General features: G+C 40.2%; 2 protein-coding genes and 1 long non-coding RNA gene across 5 annotated transcripts; 1 reads left to right on the top strand and 2 right to left on the bottom strand.

The window, feature by feature from the left end:
- Window positions 1–845: 845 nt before the first annotated feature.
- On the bottom strand, window positions 846–9,511 carry ppef1 (protein phosphatase, EF-hand calcium binding domain 1). 3 transcript variants are annotated; one of them, XM_078795539.1, is made up of 20 exons: window positions 9,472–9,511; window positions 9,119–9,257; window positions 8,244–8,403; window positions 6,478–6,504; window positions 5,918–6,060; window positions 5,787–5,847; window positions 4,817–4,980; window positions 4,633–4,747; window positions 4,302–4,348; window positions 4,075–4,241; window positions 3,926–3,962; window positions 3,705–3,854; window positions 3,344–3,495; window positions 3,018–3,264; window positions 2,752–2,937; window positions 2,547–2,689; window positions 1,817–1,923; window positions 1,573–1,736; window positions 1,285–1,369; window positions 846–1,209 (listed from the first exon to the last, which is right to left on the bottom strand). In XM_078795539.1, the coding sequence occupies exons 3-20, from the start codon at window positions 8,296–8,298 to the stop codon at window positions 1,007–1,009; spliced, it is 2,253 nt and encodes a 750-aa protein (XP_078651665.1). In that variant the 5' UTR covers window positions 8,299–8,403; window positions 9,119–9,257; window positions 9,472–9,511; the 3' UTR covers window positions 846–1,006. The 3 variants fall into 3 exon arrangements, with proteins under 3 accessions (XP_078651665.1, XP_078651667.1, XP_078651666.1); XM_078795541.1 differs by having other exon boundaries at window positions 4,633–4,720; XM_078795540.1 differs by having other exon boundaries at window positions 5,918–6,045.
- A 540-nt stretch (window positions 9,512–10,051) lies between these two features.
- LOC131139633 (uncharacterized) lies at window positions 10,052–10,595 on the bottom strand. The gene is made up of 2 exons (XR_009132277.2): window positions 10,344–10,595; window positions 10,052–10,273 (listed from the first exon to the last, which is right to left on the bottom strand). It is a non-coding gene; the product is annotated as an uncharacterized LOC131139633 (long non-coding RNA).
- Window positions 10,596–12,089: 1,494 nt separating this feature from the next.
- On the top strand, window positions 12,090–17,590 carry rs1a (retinoschisin 1a). Its single transcript, XM_058088734.2, has 6 exons — window positions 12,090–12,224; window positions 12,460–12,482; window positions 12,754–12,874; window positions 14,964–15,105; window positions 15,192–15,387; window positions 16,759–17,590. Exons 1-6 carry the CDS (start codon window positions 12,170–12,172, stop codon window positions 16,909–16,911), a joined length of 690 nt encoding a protein of 229 aa, XP_057944717.2. The 5' UTR covers window positions 12,090–12,169; the 3' UTR covers window positions 16,912–17,590.
- The last annotated feature ends 24 nt before the right edge of the window (window positions 17,591–17,614 follow it).

Here is a 17,614-nt window from a genome sequence, read left to right as displayed (position 1 = left end):
TCTCACTCCCTTCCTGCTTTTGCATATTGTAGCTCTACGTAAAACCTCATTAAGGTCCAAATGTGCAAAATGATTATTCTAGCAATTTTTCTACTGTTTTTAAGATTGTGGTCAGGTCTGTATCTATGGACAACTAAGGGCAACAGAACTGGGTTCTATCTAGGCGGCTCTATTTAGGGAGGCCTCACTGGCCTCAATGCCGGGATTCCTCAAAATGGTTTGGGGTGGTCGTGCTAACTGGAGACTCCAAAAAGATTGTGAGCATGGTTGTTTGTCTACGGTCTACCCCAAAATTTTGGGAGTCAGTTAAATTCAGTACTTTGTTTTTTTAAAAATACTGAGTCAGCAGAGTGGTTGAAACATCACATTTAAGTCACTCCCCAAACGTTTGGACATGGCTGTACATGTGCCCAGTAACTGATATAAGTATAGTATAAATGGTAGAAAAATAATTATAAATGAAATAAAGATAGTGGAACATCATAATGAAGCAAAGGACAGCCATACAATCAATCTATGTACAGAAGGCATGATTAAAATGATGATTTATTCCTATATTGGTGAATACACACAAACCACAACAATAAAATGAGTGCAGTGTGTTTTAGTTTCACTATAATGCTGAGGCTTGTTTGTCCATACCTATACTACTATGACTGAACCACTTTTTACTGTTTGCTATCTCATGTAAAGTTATTAATCAAATCCATCATAGCCACAGAATCTGCTCTAGACTTTAGGATATCATCTTAGACATCTTACCCCTTCAGTCTAACTGCACAATCTCAGCTCAAGATATTAAAATCATGCAGAGTTTAACTCAATTATTGCATCTCATTTTATTGTGAAGGCAAACGTTGTCTTTTTTCTGTCCTGTTTGAGTTAGTTTTAAGATTTAAAGAGTGTCCAGCGCCATGTTTCGATTCTGAGTGACAGATTGTTACCTTCTCGCTCTCCCTCTGTTATCTCTGTGTTGATTTTTCCCTTTTGCAAATACTTCTCTCCATCAGTCTTTCCGCTGACAATCTTTGTTGTCCAACTTGTGCACCACTCTGAAGGCCTCCAGGAACTCTGTGAAGTCTATGCTGCCATCCTTGTTGAAGTCAATGCTGCGGGCCAGGTCATCAATGGCGCCATTGGTGATGTCCATCCCCAAGTGAGCGCTGAAAAGGCGCCATGTGTGACGGAACTCTTCGATAGAAATCAGACCTGCACGTGACAACGGCCATGTGATACTCTGATTTTGAGGAACACGTGTTGAAGTGAAGTGCAGTGTTTCTCTACCTGAGTGATCTTTGTCGATAATGTTGAATATGATCTCAATGTCTGTCCTGTATCGGAATAGAGTCTCTGCAAGATTAGGTGTGACCTGAATAGAGTAAGAAAGCAAAGATAATGTCAGTGTTATTTCTTTATCAACAGTACAGGTGGAAAAATGTGTCACATCCCAAAAATGAAAATAGGAATTGGAAAAAATGTGTTGGGCATGCTTAATGTGATATTGTGTTATGTGTATCTTCTGACCTGTAGTTGAAATTCTGCCTTTACAAATAATGAGGGCATAAGTCTGACCTGCGGCAGTGGTATCCCTGGTGCCATATCCTCAAAGCAGGACTTATAGTCCACACGTCCATCTTTTGCCAGGTGAGCTAAATGTGGACGAAGTGTCCTCCATGGCAAGTCCAGCCTCAGGACAGACTCCAACACCTGAGCCCATTCACTGACAGTCACACTCCCTGGAAATGATTTGCTTGGTTTAAAAAAGAAAAACTGTCAATAAATATGAACCCAAAGGACAAGGGCGCTTGAGGCTTACCGGTGGTTTTCTGGTCAAACTGCTGGAAACCTGCAATAAGGTCTGAGCGATGGGCAAACACTTTCTCTTTTAGAGCCCTGAGTGCTGATCCCTCTGCAGCACACACTCTGTGGAAACAAACACATAATTAAACTATTGACTGTTAACCTGTGTGTCCACTGGTCCCATTAAAGTCAAGAACACAATCATAAATGTGACATCGTGCATGTTTTGTTTTGAAAATGCTTTATTCATTCATTTTCTAACACTTATGCTTCCCTGAAAAAAACCTCTGAATTGTACGGCTTATAAAGAAGACATTTGTCATTTCAGAGGTATGTAAGTGTGACCAAGTTACTTCATTATCATGCAGCACATTCAGACACATCGACTCAGATGTTGAATGTTCAGTTGTCCAATCATTTGTCAGTTGTTACTATTTTTGGATTATTTTCAGCATGTAAAACTATAATTATTGTCTATAAAAAGTGTTTTTTTGGGTGTCTGGTATGGATTAATTGGATTATTTTCTTTAGGAAAATTTGCTTTGGTTCGAGTCCTTTCTGGTCGGACCGTCTGGAATAGATTAATGACATGAACCAAGGCGCCACTGTATTGATATTACTTCTACTATTACTAGTACTCGCCTCACTAGCCATTACTGGAGCGTGGATTATTTGGCATTATTTTTGCCTCAACTTCGAGTAGACATTGTTCCAAACAATTTCACACACACAGACACTTGCAGTACCTTTGGGTCAGTGTGAGTTTGCGTGTTGTGCGGCTGACTTGGTACTGGTAGAATCGTGGAACCAGTTCTCTACCCAGTTTGACGTAGGCTCCGCGATTGCTTCCCTCCTCGTAATAGTTGGATGCAGAAAAGATGGTGATAACCTGCAGGTGAGATGTTTAGCTGAAGTATTGCGAGGAGGAGAGAACAAGCGTGCTTTAGCTACCTGTCCGCCATGACACAGCTCGTAACCCTCCTGTTTGCACTCGTGGGATCTGATAATCAGCTGCAGGCCATATTGGAGCAGAAGTCGCCGTGTAACGTCGGGGCCAAAGTAGCAGCCGCCTCCTCTGAATGTGTTTGGGCTGCAGCCTTCTTGGGTTTTGGGGTCACTCCACAGTATATCCACAATCTACCGGAGACAGTAGATCAATAATTGAAGGAGTGCTACATATACAAGCATGCAGTCCAAGCATTTTACCCTCCTCTTACTTGTTTCCATTCCTGCTCTTTCTGAGGGGACAAAGGAGGAGGAACAGAAGACACAGAGTCTACGAAAGGCACTTGGAGGATGTTAACGTTGTACGGCATGCTGGGAGAAGACAGGCATGACCGAGAAGAGAAGCCTGAGGGAGTTCGTGGAGAGCAGAGGGAGGAAGACGATGAAGAAGATGAGGATGAGGAGGAAGAGATGGAAGCAGCGCTATCTTGCCGGTTCAGACCACATCGCCTTTTTCTACTGTGATGCACACAAAACAAAATGTTTTTAGATTTGAAGACATTTTTTGACAGAACCCACATGTGGGTCATTGACTGACCTCTGACTGGGGGTCCTCTGGTTCCTGCAGTAGCTGCGACCACTGCTGGCACGGGAACTGTCTGTGGATCTCATTCTTTTCATCTGTTTGTAAGAATGACCGATGCCCAGTTGCTCCAAACTGTGTCTGGGAAACCTCATGGCAGATTTAATCTAGAAGAGAAAATGTTGTGATTGTTATTCATTTCAATTTCAAACCAACTCCTGTGTCCAGTTTCCACTTAACATACAGAGAACTAACTACAGTAAATGAAACTAATCACTGGTAGAAATAAACTGTATAATAAACTGCACTAATAATAACTATAACTAGTAGAAATGACTAAATTATAAAAATGCAACTACTTGTTCTTCTGCCTAACCTTGTGCCTATCAATGACACCGAGAAAGTCCAGGTCTGTTTGGTCTGATATGCCCCCATGAACAATAAGGACCTTCCCGTCTATCACTGTGGCAACAGGCAGAAGGCTGAAGACATCCTGAAAGAGCTGCAGGATCTCACGCCCATTACTCTGTACGTAAGAAACATCAACATGTTTAATTCCGAAGCTCTGGCCAACTAGTTGATATTATTTTACCATACCTTGTACTTCTGCATGACTTCTTTTGTGAAGCCATACCTGAAAGGAAAAAACAAAAAAACAAAAATTAGTTTTATTTTAAGGTTATAGTTTGTGATGAATCTGTATAAAATGATGTTTTTCTGTGTTTTTAAGTCTTCCTCCAGTTCACCTGAGGTTCATGATGTGGTCCTCATGGTTTCCTCGGTTCAGATGCATATGGTCGGGGTAAAGTAAAAGGTATGCAAACAGGATGACAACCACCTCAATGGACTTTTTCCCTCGGTCCACAAAGTCTCCATTAAACACATATGGTGTCTCAGCAGAAGGGAGGCCGTTCTGTGCGGTATCAAGTCAAATCACCATGTTGTTGTTATCTATAAGGATCTTTATTATTACCTTATAAAATATAAGAAGTAAGTCATCAAGTCGCCCATGAAGATCACCTGCACCAAACAGAAAAAAACAGAAACATGACTGCTTAAAAGGACAGGATAGTAAATGGGGCTTTTTTTTCAGGCATGTTTTAGAATAAGATCAGCAGGAGGAGGAAGGTGTGGGTGAGGACTCAAGTGTCTGATCAAGATGCAAATCAACAACATGTCCTTTCTTGGAAAGCTGTTATTAAGGTGTATTTACAACACCATACCAGACATCAACCATCATTTAACCAGCAGGTATTGGTGTTTTCATGGTCCAATGTGCAAGTGAGCAAGCAGTGATCCCTTACCGCATACTGTAATCTCCTTTGTGTAGGACGTGGACAGGTGGATAATGTTAGGCATCTGTTGGAGTAGCTTCTTGGTCTCGCAGAGTAGCTGCAGCACATATCTGGCATGTAAAGTCTGTGCAAGAGCGATAAGGTCCTACTTAAAAATCGACAGTGGATTAGCAACGTCACTGCATTGTTGTACCTGCTGGTCTTTAAAGGCATTAAGAAGAGCATTTGTGTCCGACACTGAAAGGGGAAACGACAGTCGAGGTCCAGCATATGACTCCGGAATGTGGATGGACTCGTAGCAGGCCTCTCTGTCCAACCAGGGGTCAACCACAGGCTCTAACAGCTGTGAAATCAGATCTAGAAAACACAAGGACATGAATAAGCCAAACACCCTTTTCCAGACGATGAATCAAACATAGTGGCCATTAAAACTGGATGAATTAAAATATTGTGGGCAAAACATGAAGTTAATAGTAATATTCTCCCATGTTGTTTTCCACATTTTAATCCAGATATTGTTAATGAAAACAGAGAGCTAGTTACCGTACATACAAAAATCCTTAGGACTAGATTTAAAATGTGTGGTCATAGATGACTACATTGTATCGTCTCTAAGTGGGATGCAAAATGAGAGATTTCTTAACATTTTTAGTAGTTAGTTTGCATGAAAATGTTAAATATTTCAATCAACTCTGTTGTGCCGCACACAGATGGCGTGTGTCATAAATGTCAACAAGGGTCTTTCCCTTTATTTGGCTTAAAAAAACGACCATTTAGATGATGGGCCACCCTAAGGATTAGCTTTACAAGGGAGCATGAGGCTTTTTAGCTGAATGAGTGGGTCAGTGCACACTTAAGCCGCAGCTGCCTCAGTGCAAAACACAACGATCACATTAGTTGCCCGGCAACGGCGAGTACGCCAAAGGTTTTCCACATCAAAATAAGAGTGCTAATGAAAGTCGTGTTAATTTGATGGACTGAAACATACACATTAAGAGAAATACAAATATAATGTTATAAACCATTTGAATGGCTCACTACGGCTTTTTATACCTGAGCCAAACATAATACAGAACAATACAAATAATGAAGCAGAACAAGTTGATTTCCTAAATTTGTAATTTCAATCAATGAATAATCGATGGAGTGTCCTCTCTTCTCACCTGGTCCATTTCCATTAAGTTGAGTGACGTTGTCTAGCATGAAGCTGAAGAAACTGGAGAGCTGAGGACGGAAGAGCACATAAAAGCTACAGTTGAGCTTAAAAAAGACCACAGAACCTCTGGATCCTCACCTGTAGCTGGTCCTGTTCCCCCGCATATTCAATGGATTGGAAGATGTTCCACGTGTACCTCCGCCTCATCTCCAGTCGGGCCATGTAGCGCCGGTACCAACGTTGGATCAAAACAGCTGCCTTCATAGCTACAGAGGAAGCACCTTCACACATCAATGTTGCAAAAGGGTTGCTTGTAAGATTCCACGTCATTAAGTCTAACAAAGCATCTAACAAATGCTAAATCAACTCTCTGTAATTTGCATTGCATATCATTAGAGTTTGTACCACTTATCATGCATCTTGTAAGGTGGCATATTGTCCATCCATCCATTTTCTATACTGCTTATCCTCACAAGGGTCGTGAGCACGCTGGAGCCTATCCCAGCTGTCTTCGCGAAAGGCGGGGCACACCCTGGACTGGTCGCCAGCCAATCACAAGGCACATATAGACAAACAACCATTCACACTCACATTCATACCTATGGACAATTTGGAGTCACCAATTAACCCACATATTGTATTATTTTAAATAGCCTAGTTTGATGCTAACTGACTTTTAGAAATGAACATGGTCTTACTCAGTGCCGGGCTGGGAGTTTTTGCATCTGTGTGAAGAAAAACACACGTGTTAATTGATTGTGCAAAGTGACATAAACACACATCGACAAAGAGGGGGAGTGTTAACAAGACACGAGGGAGGACATGAGAAACATGGGGGACTGGAAAAAGCATGGAAATTAAAAAACCTTCAAGAGAAACAACAGTCATTAAAAAGAAAGACGCAAGCGATCAGAGCTATCTGTCAGAAATGTAATCGTCTGTGTGTGTTTGTGTGCAACAACAACGAGCTAAAGTTGCCACAGCAAATCAACCTCCTCCATCCAACCCTGTCTTCTGCATCTGTCTCTCTCACACCAACTACCCTCATGTCCTCCTTCACTACATCCATGAACCTCCTCTTTGGTCTTCCTCTACGCCTCCTACCTGGCAGCTGTAAAAGCAGCATCCTTCTACCAATATATTCACTATCTCTCCTCTGGACACGTCCCAACCATCTCAGTCTGGCCTCTCTGACTTTATCTCAAAGGCCTCTGACATGTAATGTCCCATTGATATACTCCTTCCTGATCCTATCCATCCTGGTCACTCTCAGAATTACTGTATTTTCCGGACTGTAAGTTGCACTTTTTTTTTCATAGGTTGTAAATAAATTACCCGCAAAAAATGCGACTTATACTCCAGTGCGAGTTATGTATGTTTATTTCTACCTAATTATGCATTTTTGGCCTTGTGCGACTTATACTCCAGAGCAACTTATAGTCCAGAAAATACAGTAATTCACTGAAAAATGTGAGGAAAAACTCTTTATTTGGATCCCATGCATTGAAATTAGAGTGTGGCTCCATAATTAGAGTAACATAAAGTCCTATTCAGGTTAACTGTGTGTCATTTTTATCATGCTTAAAAATACTTTTTTTCCCTGCTAGAATGTTGAAGGAGACATTAAAAGCCATAATATGGGTAAAATATTATGGCATTCCGAAAAAATCATAATTGCACCCACATGATCCAACTAGTCACGAGGGGACAAATTTATTGTCATGACAAGCTGTGATATGAACAGGTGCAGTGACGTGCAGTCAGGGGAGGCAGAGCCTGTCATGATGAAAATAAACTCAAACATGATAACATAAGTGTCAGCATTGAGCTATATTATAAATATATTTTCTGTATAATTAACATTTTCATCAGTAAAACTGCACACTCCCTGATCAAATACCAGGCAGAAACCTATGAAGCTGTTGCAAGTGTCTCTTCTCGGCTAAGTGCGCAAGCCTTGCCTACCAGCTGAGTGCACACAGCGAGAGCACTGAGTTGACTCATGAAATATATTTTAATAAGATTTTTCATTAAGGAATGAATGAATGAAGCTGACTGCCAAGATGGCGAAATATATACCCAAGGTCACCAGAAGGTAATCTTTTACAACAAAGTATCAGAACCTTTGCTGGAGAAGGATAGGGTGCATGTGCTTCATATACAAAAGTTAAGATGTGCTTCAGTTAATACAAAAACAAATTAGACACAGTATTTCTAAGTAAGTATTGAAAGTAAGCAAGATTCTGTTTTTATGTATGAAGTGATTGTACCCTTTTGTGTAAAGCACTATGAATTGCCTTGTGTATGAATTGTGGTCTGTAAATAAACTTGCCTGCCATTGTACTGCAAAAACATTGCTTTTAGACATTCCGTGTTGTCGTGTTCATTGTATTCTTCAGGTAACATACAGCCATTACAAATTAACCATGACTGTAGACTCAAAGTTGTCACAAAACCAGTGTACCTCTCTCAATTCTTGGCATTTGTGTCTCTATGGCAACAGAGGCACCGCATCCCATGATGACCAGTGAGCAGGCCCAGAAGTCACATGAATGGAAAAAGTAGTTCACATCTGATGTGTGGCATGAGACATCTATGGGGAGACCAGCGCACTCATGACAGCACTGAAAGAGAAAGGGATCACTGAATGACAAATGTAGACTTATGAATTAAAAACAATAATTAAGAATAATTAAAAACAAGTTATTTACACACATCAGCTTTGACTTTGGAAAACGGTGATAGACATTTTGCCTTGTTTCTGATATTAAACCACTTGGTTGGTTGACATTGATTTGGTCCATCTACGGCCTAAGTGATTACTCGGTTAATCAAAACAACAAGCTTCAGATTAATTGACTAAGAAAATAAATGTTAGTTAATTGGAATATATATTCATTCATTCTCTATACAGCTTGTCCGCAATAGGGTGGAGGGGGTATGTCCACATCTTGAAATCTTGAATTAACATGCTTTAATTTTAAAACAGAGAACACCTCCAGCATACCCGGTATAGAAAATGGCAAAGATTCTTCAACTCAACACAATAAAACAAACAAGATACAAGGCTCCTTCGTCACCATAACACCTTAAATTTGTCACAACCTGCAGGTGGGAATTCTCCTGTCCATATGTCAATATCTGCTAACGACTCATGTGAACAAGGCCATTTTAAAAATAATTGCAATGTACTTCCACATCAGAGAGGAATTTTCCAAGCCATGCGGAATAAATACAAGCAATTAACACATTACTTCTACCTGACAATACACACACACACACACACACACACACACACACACACACACACACACGGTAAATGAAAGTGGATGCTCTTACCTGCACAATGATTACGAGTCACATATATATGGAACATAAGATCTAGGTGCTTGAATCCAACCTGCGTCAGAACTTTGGAGCAGTTGTCGTTTGGATGCCCTGTCATTGCTGCCGTGGTGTTTTTATTTGATGCTGCGGGCTAAGAGGAAGAAGATGAGAGGAGGAGATGAGGGCGTCGAGGAGGCGGAGGGATCATCAGGTGGGATTTTAAGACCCACGTCAGGATTGCTATTCTATTGCCATATCGTCTAATGCTGTGTCCTGAAAATAAATATTTAGGATAGAAGTCGGTTTTGTGACATATCTGGGAGTTCATAAGACAATTTTCATGAAATAAAAAAGTGTCTACGTACCCGCAAGATGGTGCTATTTTTCTTTCTTTTCGATATCCTTCGTATAAAATAGTATCCACGTCGAATTATAGTTTTTGGAGAGCTGTTTTTAAGTACTGGGTTCCATTCTTACTTCCTGTTCCGGTCGAGTCAGGGCGGTATACTCCTTGTTCATTCAAACAGGAAGCTAGGCGTGGCTATTATGGGACTTTTTTTTCCATTGGCCTATCCTACCTGGCAACAAACGAATTAGCGTTATGATGTATACAATTTGATTGGCTAATCACTTCATGTGGTAAGATGTAGTATGTAGGCTAATATTCCCTACACCATTTAATTGGAAGTTATTTACCAACTACTCCGGCACACTTAACACAACCCTTTTTATCTTAACTTGAAATTAATTGCTTAATACGTTTTGTAGTACTTTCGGATCAGCAAAATCAAAGTCATTGCAGGGATTGGGTCTTTAGCATTTCAGCTAGTAACTTCGCAAGTTAGGTCACATCTGTATAGATTTTCAAAAGGCTGTGAATTTAGTAAAAATCTCAAAAATACCTTGTTAGTTAAAATATACTCTTTAATATTAAAACATTAAAAATTTTTGCACTCCAAATCGAATACTTCATGCAGCAGCTTGGCTGTGACTCCTGCGTTGAATCAATGAGACGGCAGCGTTTATCTCCTGCACTGTGATTACTTTTCGTCGATTTCTTCTCGAGAGTCTCGAGGCCTCCAGGCTCACCAGTCTGAGCAGAAGTCGTCTAGGGAAACTGTGATCACCGACCAGGAAGTCTAGACCTCCTCTTCCAGTTGGACTGACCTAAATTTCAACAAAGTACTGTTAAAACACCACCTCTTTATTTCCCCTGGTGCATTTCTGCATCTCTCACCTCTTTATGAGCTTTGTAGAGGAAAGTGGAGCGAGTATGACACCGTCTTTTCTTGCATGCTGCTGGAATAGGAGCCTTCATTGTCCTGGGTTAGTCGTATCTAGAACTGTGAGTTCTAGCAATGTTTCCGGATGCCGAGGAGAGCTTAGGTGAAAGTGACATCAAGTGTGTTAGACAGAGCCAGTGATAAAGGTGTTTTAATGAGCCACAGCTTTTTCTAATGAGACTTAATCACACTCACACACCCAGCTTTGACTGCCTGGCAACAGCATACACAAGCTTCTGGATAGGTAAGTATTCAAATCAAAGTATATACTCAAGTCTATTAGAAGTGTGTGTCAGCCAACGTATAGATAAATATACATGTACAAATTTCACATCATGTAGAAGGCTTTATATTTACATCTACATAAAGATGCAGATCCATGTGTATATTCATTCATTCATTCATTCATTCATTTTCTACCGCTTATCCTCATGAGGGTCGTGGGGGTGCTGGAGCCTATCCCAGCTGTCTTCAGGCGAGAGGCGGGGTACACCCTGGACTGGTCGCCAGCCAATCACAGGGCACATATAGACAAACAACCATTCACACTCACATTCATACCTATGGACAATATGGAGTCGCCAATTAACCTAGCATGATTTTGGAATGTGGGAGGAAACCGGAGTACCCGGAGAAAACCCACGTATGCACTGGGAGAACATGCAAACTCCACACATGGAATTGAATCCTGGTCTCCTTGCTGTGTGGCCTGCGCGCTAACCACTCGTCTCCCGTGCAGCTCCATGTGTATATTTACAATTTATATTGTGACAAATATTCCACATTATCCCCAATTACCCAATTAAGAATGCTGAAATCTTAATGACAAAATGTAGGCATTTCATTAGTATCCATGGAAAAGCATGTGTCATCAAATTGTTTTATTTTTATTTGACAGATAGGAAAACATTCATCTAAATTTGTACGAGGTTGGTCTTTATTAGCGCGTACTATTTGATGCTGCGACATTTTGCGGTGGTTTGGTCTTGGCTGCGTGATTCAGATCACCATTTTATATGATTTGCTAACATTCATTCATTCATTCATTTTCTACCGCTTTTCCTCACGAGGGTCGCGGGGGTGCTGGAGCCTATCCCAGCTGTCTTCGGGCGAGAGGCGGGATACACCCTGGACTGGTCGCCAGCCAATCACAGGGCACATATAGACAAACAACCATTCACACTCACATTCATACCTATGGACAATTTGGAGTCGCCAATTAACCTAGCATGTTTTTGGAATGTGGGAGGAAACCGGAGTACCCGGAGAAAACCCACGCATGCACGGGGAGAACATGAAAACTCCACACAGAGATGGCCGAGGGTGGAATTGAACCCTGGTCTCCTAGCTGTGAGGTCTGCGCACTAACCACTAGACCGCCCTGCCGCCAGGTAGTGCAAAAAAAAAAAAAAATAAATAAATAAAAAAGAGTTAAAAAAGAAAGAGTTAATTATAGGGAAGTCTGTCCTCACTTCTAAATCAATGACTTCCACATCCAAAGAATGTTTCAGCAACATATTTCATTTGATTGGATTTATATTGTAGTATTATAATAACTTACCAACATGAAAACACACAAATACATCCATACATACCACTAACCATGTCTTATTTTTTAGTAGCTTCCCATGGTGTCCAAACAGCTGTAGGAGGGGCTTTGTCAGATAAGGATGGCATTAGGTTGGGCCGTGCGTGTCCTGTGGATTATTATAATCCAGACTTAGTATCGCTGCTGGTTTGGTTGCTCCTTCTATGGTGAGTCCTGTGTGGAGGCTGCAAGATGGCTCTCAACGTGCGTCCTGTACTGCCTGCCCTGCTTCTTCTGGCAGCTCACGGTAGGATTTCAGCCTTTTGAGTTGAGATGCCAGAATTGATTCATACCATGTGAAAATGAGCATCTTTTGTCTGTGTTTATTTCATTGACTTTAATGTATTTACACTGACAGACTGATGCACAGATTTTGTTTGCAGCCACAAGCCAATAATGCATACTAACTGCCTTTTATTGTCATCTGTGCCTCACTATGTGCCTGGACATTTGCTTTGCTCTCTACCCATCTGTCTGAAAAGTGATCCTCAGCCATGCTCAAGAGGTAAGAAAAAACACGATAAAGCAGCATAAAAATGCTATTTTATGGACAAAAGTTGACTTCACATGAGATACCCCTTATAGTGCAGTATCAGTATGTTTATTATTATGGTCCTACTTTGCAGTGGTATTGAACTGCAACTGAGATGTGTAGTTCTGCAGTCGCAATAACAAGAATATTGTTAAAGAAGTACCTCAGTGGTCCAGAATTACCATTATCATCATCCAACATTTGATGCCTTTGTCTATGAAAACATTATTTGTGTTGACTTAAGGTGTATGTATCTGAGGCGTGGACCAGCAAGTCTTGCAAATGTGACTGTGACGGAGGAGTGTCACCAACGGAGTTCTCCTCCATCGGATCCTCCTCAGTGCGTGGAGTGGATTGTATGCCAGGTAAAAACCAACAAAGACCAAATTGTCACCTCAGAGAAGACCTTAGATACGTGAACATCATTTTTCCATCTAGTAACAATGGAGAAATATCCACTTCCAACATGATTATGATGATAAAATCAACAATTGCATCAACCAAGGTGATGTCTATTTATACATGTGCATGCATGAATGCAAAAAAAACAACAACAACCCAGATTTGACACTGCAGGGTGAAAGCGCACCCATGGAGAGCAAATGTGGACCTGCATGCAATAATTGCATTTACATCCCCACCAAGGCAGTACAATTGTTTGCATTTATTATTTCAACAAAGACTTGAGCATATATTCTTTAGTGACACATTATGCCTTGTCAGGAACTAATTATCACCACCCCATGGGCTAAGCGAGGAACAAAGACGGTTGAAGGTCACTTGAAGTTCTTCCAAGTTCTTCTAATGCAATATATTTCTTTCTTGTCATATGCTTCCAAGTCACTGGCTTTGCTCTTATGTAAGGACTTACAGTTCCTCCACAGATTCCTCCAGAGCTGCTACTCAGTGCTTTGTAATACTGGGATTAGGTAGGATGCTACCCGGCGCCAGATCAGCTTAAAGCAGTAGTAAACACAACTGCAGTGTGTTGGCTCTCACTAAGGAACACATGTCCTTCCTCGGGGGTGTCCAAAGCAATCTTCTCAAAGAAATGACTCTCATCTCACGTATTTACTTAGAATGAGTATTCATGCAAGGACTGAGTGGTGGGTTGTTTATTTTTGGTCATGGACCTGCGTGACCAGAGCTAAAGCTGCAGAGGGGAGAGCAGAGCCATCTGTCCACTTGCAAAGCAACACTAATGGCCATGACTGATCTCTCTACATTGGAGAATTAAAAGTGCAGGCTTTTAGGATGACATGTTGGCTCACTGTGGCCTTTTGGTAATTTAAAAGGGGGATAGGACCAATGTGTTTGATTCAGGGGGACCCGATGCTGAGGTTATGAATGAAAATATAGAATGAGACTTGGACATTTTAATTTGTATACGTATACGTTTGCTGCTTCTTCCTCAATGTGGAGTTGCGGGGTCCTAACGTCTGTTAGTTAGCAGAGGGCATGGTGTGTCAAAACTTTTTCCACATCCTGCTTCATCCCAAAAAATAAAAGTACACAGAGCCACTTTGATATATTTTTTTAAAGCATATCAAGAAAAAAAAATGGATTTCGGCTTTGTGATATCAGAGGAAAAGTTCTTAGTATCAACTATTTTTTGCTGTTATTTTCTCGTAATTATGACTTTATTCCAATCACAGTAGATTTTCTGTTGTTTTTTTTCCCCACCTATCGAAGTTTTCTTTCTTTTTTTAGTGGTTGTAATATGACTTTATTCAGATAATATTTTCACCTCATTCTCATAATGTTATAAATTTTTGTCCAGGCTAATTTTTTTTAAAAAACAACAACAACTTGTTTTGTTTCTCATTATATGACTTTATAAAAAAAATGTATTTTTGACTCAGGTCACCCTAAGTTATCAGAACTCCCAAAATCTATAATAGATATAGTAAAATTTCCACAATTAAATAAACAATTTTACATTGCATACTAGACTTGTTGTTTACTATGTTGTATAATATACTTGACATAACTTGTATAGTAGAACAGATAAATATATGATACAATTATGTATCAACTATCATATTCAGTACTCTTCTTCTTTCTTTTAGCTTGTAAAAGGCTCATATTAACTGGCTCATATTGGTACAGGAGTGTCCAAAGTGCAGATAGGGGGCCATTTACATTACGCCCACGTTACATACATAAGTATGTATGTTACAAATGTAAGTGCAATTAGCTAAAACAAAACAACACGATAAATGAACAGTAAAACTGTAAACAGTAAGTATTAAGAAAAAATATAAGTAAAAATAAAGTCCTAATATTAGGAAAAATTAAAGGGAAAGAGTCATAGTAACACATACTTTAGATGCAGGCTGCTTTTTTCTTTAAATATATATAAAGTCTCAGTATATGTATATACATAAGTTGTTTTGTGGCCCCTTATGTATTTTCGGTATACGATAAATCTGTTTTTGTTTGACCTTGTTGCAGAGTGTCCGTACCACAAGCCTCTGGGCTTTGAGGCCGGATCAGTGAGTCCAGATCAGATCACCTGTTCCAACCAGGACCAGTACAGCGGATGGTTCTCCTCTTGGCTCCCAAACAAGGCACGACTCAACAGTCAAGGCTTTGGGTAGGCAGCGCTTTACAGAACACTTTACACAATAACAAGAAGTGAACCATGTACATTATGAATAATTCATTGTCTTTGTGTTCCAGATGTGCATGGCTCTCCAAGTTCCAAGACAGTAGCCAATGGCTGCAGATTGACCTGACGGAGGTGATGGTGATCTCAGGGATACTCACTCAGGGCCGCTGTGATGCCGATGAGTGGGTCACCAAGTACAGCGTCCAGTATCGCACCGATGAAAAACTCAACTGGATCTACTACAAGGACCAAACTGGGAACAACAGGGTAAAGTTAAACAATTAGCAAGCATATAGTAGTGACATTTTGGGAAAAATTATGTTCAAAAATAATAATGCTCTATAATAATGCTCTTGTTATTGTGGTACAGTACAGTAATGCCTTGTTTGTCACGGTTAATTGGGTCCAGAACCAACCATGATAAATTAATTTCTGTGAAGAAGGATTCCTTATTGACTTCAGGCGAGAGGCAGGGTACACCCTGGACTGGTCGCTAGCCAATCACAGAGCACATATAGACAAACAACCATTCACACTCACATTCACACGTGTAAACACACGTAGTGAACATACAAACTCCACATAGAGATATTCCAACGGAAATACGATCCCACAATCTTTTGACTGTGAGGCCAACATGTGTATCGCTAGACTGGAGTCAAAAACCTACATGGCCTTGTGTGAAAAAAGTGATTGCCCCCCCTGTTAAAACATACCAAACTGTGGTTTCTCATACTTGAGTTAAAGTGGAAAAGATTATAAAGCCATTTCTGAAGATTTGGGACTCCAGCAAACCACAGTGAGAACCATTATCCACAAATAGGAAAAACATGGAACAGCGGTGAACCTTCCAGGAGTGGCCAGCCAACCAAAATTACCACAAGAGTGCAGCAAAGACTCATCCAAGGGGGTCACAAAAGACCCCACAACAACATCCAAAGAACTTCAGTTAAGGTCAATGTTTATGGAAGACACTGGGCAAAAACAGCCTGTATGGTAGAGTTCCAAGATGAAAACCACTGCTGAAAAAAAGCAAAAAAACACTACGGCTTGTCTCAATTTTGCCAGAAAACATTTTGATGACCCCAAAGACTTTTGGGAAAATACTCTGACATCATACTTACAGTAAAATATGGTGGTAGTAGTGTCATGGTCTGGGGATGTTTTGCTGCTTCAGGACCTGGAAGACTTGCTGTGATAAATGGAACCATGGATTCTGTTGTCCACCAAAAAAATCCTAATGGATAATGTCCAGCCTCTTAGATTTATGTAGGTGGCAATCTTTTTCACACAGGGCCATGTAGGTTTTGATTTGTTTTGTTAATAATAAATAATAATAATAATAATACATTTATATTTGTATAGCGCTTTTCAAAATACTCAAAGACACTTTACAGAAGAATGGAGTTGAATAAAGCAAGTAAACAGAATAGAAGACACACCAAAATACAACATTCATTGGTTAATAAATTGTTAACTTTAATAATAGAAATTTTCATTTAAAACCTCCTTTTTGGTTTCAGTTGTGTTTCAGTTGTGTTGACTAATATTTAAATTTGTTGTGACAAAAAAAAATAAGAAGGAAGGGGATACTCACTTTTTCACACCACTGTGCATGTATCTAATTTCTTTCCCTAGGTGTTCTACGGGAACTCCGACCGTTCATCATCTGTACAAAACCTGTTGCGGCCACCCATCGTGGCACGCTACATCCGCATCCTTCCTCTCGGATGGCACACACGCATTGCCCTGCGCCTGGAGCTGCTGCTCTGCATGAACAAATGTGCCTGAACCTGTCTTCCTGTTCTCCTTGAGGCCTTGACCTTTACCCTCCATCACCATCAGTGTGTATTTATTTGTTTCATTATTTGCACCCTTCCACCCGTGTCGTGTGAGCTGAGACTGAAATGTTATATTTCAAACCTTTTTTTTTTCCACTGGAAATGCTGACTATAGTTGGAATGAATTTGATGTTTGATATGCAAAGCAAGCTTGCATTATCTGCTCTCTCCATTGTCTCACACTGGCTGCTTTCATTTTCTCATTAGTTCTCAATGGATTGTTACATTTGCACTGAAATGGCATAAACTCAAAGCAATAATTAGTTGTGGAGAAGGAGAGCGAGCGTTGCTATGGAAGGCTGATCCAGAACGTGTGTTTCATGTTTGACAGCACATTGCTTCTTTACAAACACAATGGGATTTCACTAAGCTTCCCTCACCTTACTCTTACCTTACTTACTGTTAGTCATTTCAATGTAAATTTAATTTTACTTAAAAAACGTGTTGCCATATTTGCTCCTAATGAAGATCCTATTTTACTGTAGCATATTTTCCGACATTTATAAAAAATAATTAGTGCGATTTCACTTTGTTTCTCCTTGTTTTTATTCCTGTAGTATATGTTGTGTATTGCTTTGGCTCTGTACTCATCTATTTTGACGTTAAAACAATAAATTACCAATAAATTATTTCTGTGAAATGCGTTTTTTTCT

Source organism: Doryrhamphus excisus, linkage group LG13 (assembly GCF_037039965.1).
Source record: "Doryrhamphus excisus strain RoL-2023G ecotype Guam linkage group LG13, RoL_Dexc_Guam_v1.1, whole genome shotgun sequence".
NCBI classification, from domain to species: domain Eukaryota; kingdom Metazoa; phylum Chordata; class Actinopteri; order Syngnathiformes; family Syngnathidae; genus Doryrhamphus; species Doryrhamphus excisus.
This window is presented reverse-complemented; position numbering and strand designations above follow the sequence as displayed.

Coding starts and splice junctions, on each gene's coding strand:
- rs1a (XM_058088734.2), top strand. CDS start 12,170: ATGGCTCTCAACGTGCGTCCTGTACTGCCTGCCCTGCTTCTTCTGGCA. Junction 12,483..12,753: donor TCCTCAGCCATGCTCAAGAG/GTAAGAAAAAAC, acceptor TGTTGACTTAAG/GTGTATGTATCTGAGGCGTG. Junction 12,875..14,963: donor TGGAGTGGATTGTATGCCAG/GTAAAAACCAAC, acceptor ACCTTGTTGCAG/AGTGTCCGTACCACAAGCCT.
- ppef1 (XM_078795539.1), bottom strand. CDS start 8,298: ATGGGATGCGGTGCCTCTGTTGCCATAGAGACACAAATGCCAAGAATT. Junction 4,349..4,632: donor AAAGGAGATTACAGTATGCG/GTAAGGGATCAC, acceptor TGTTTGGTGCAG/GTGATCTTCATGGGCGACTT. Junction 1,924..2,546: donor AAACTCACACTGACCCAAAG/GTACTGCAAGTG, acceptor TTGTTTCCACAG/AGTGTGTGCTGCAGAGGGAT.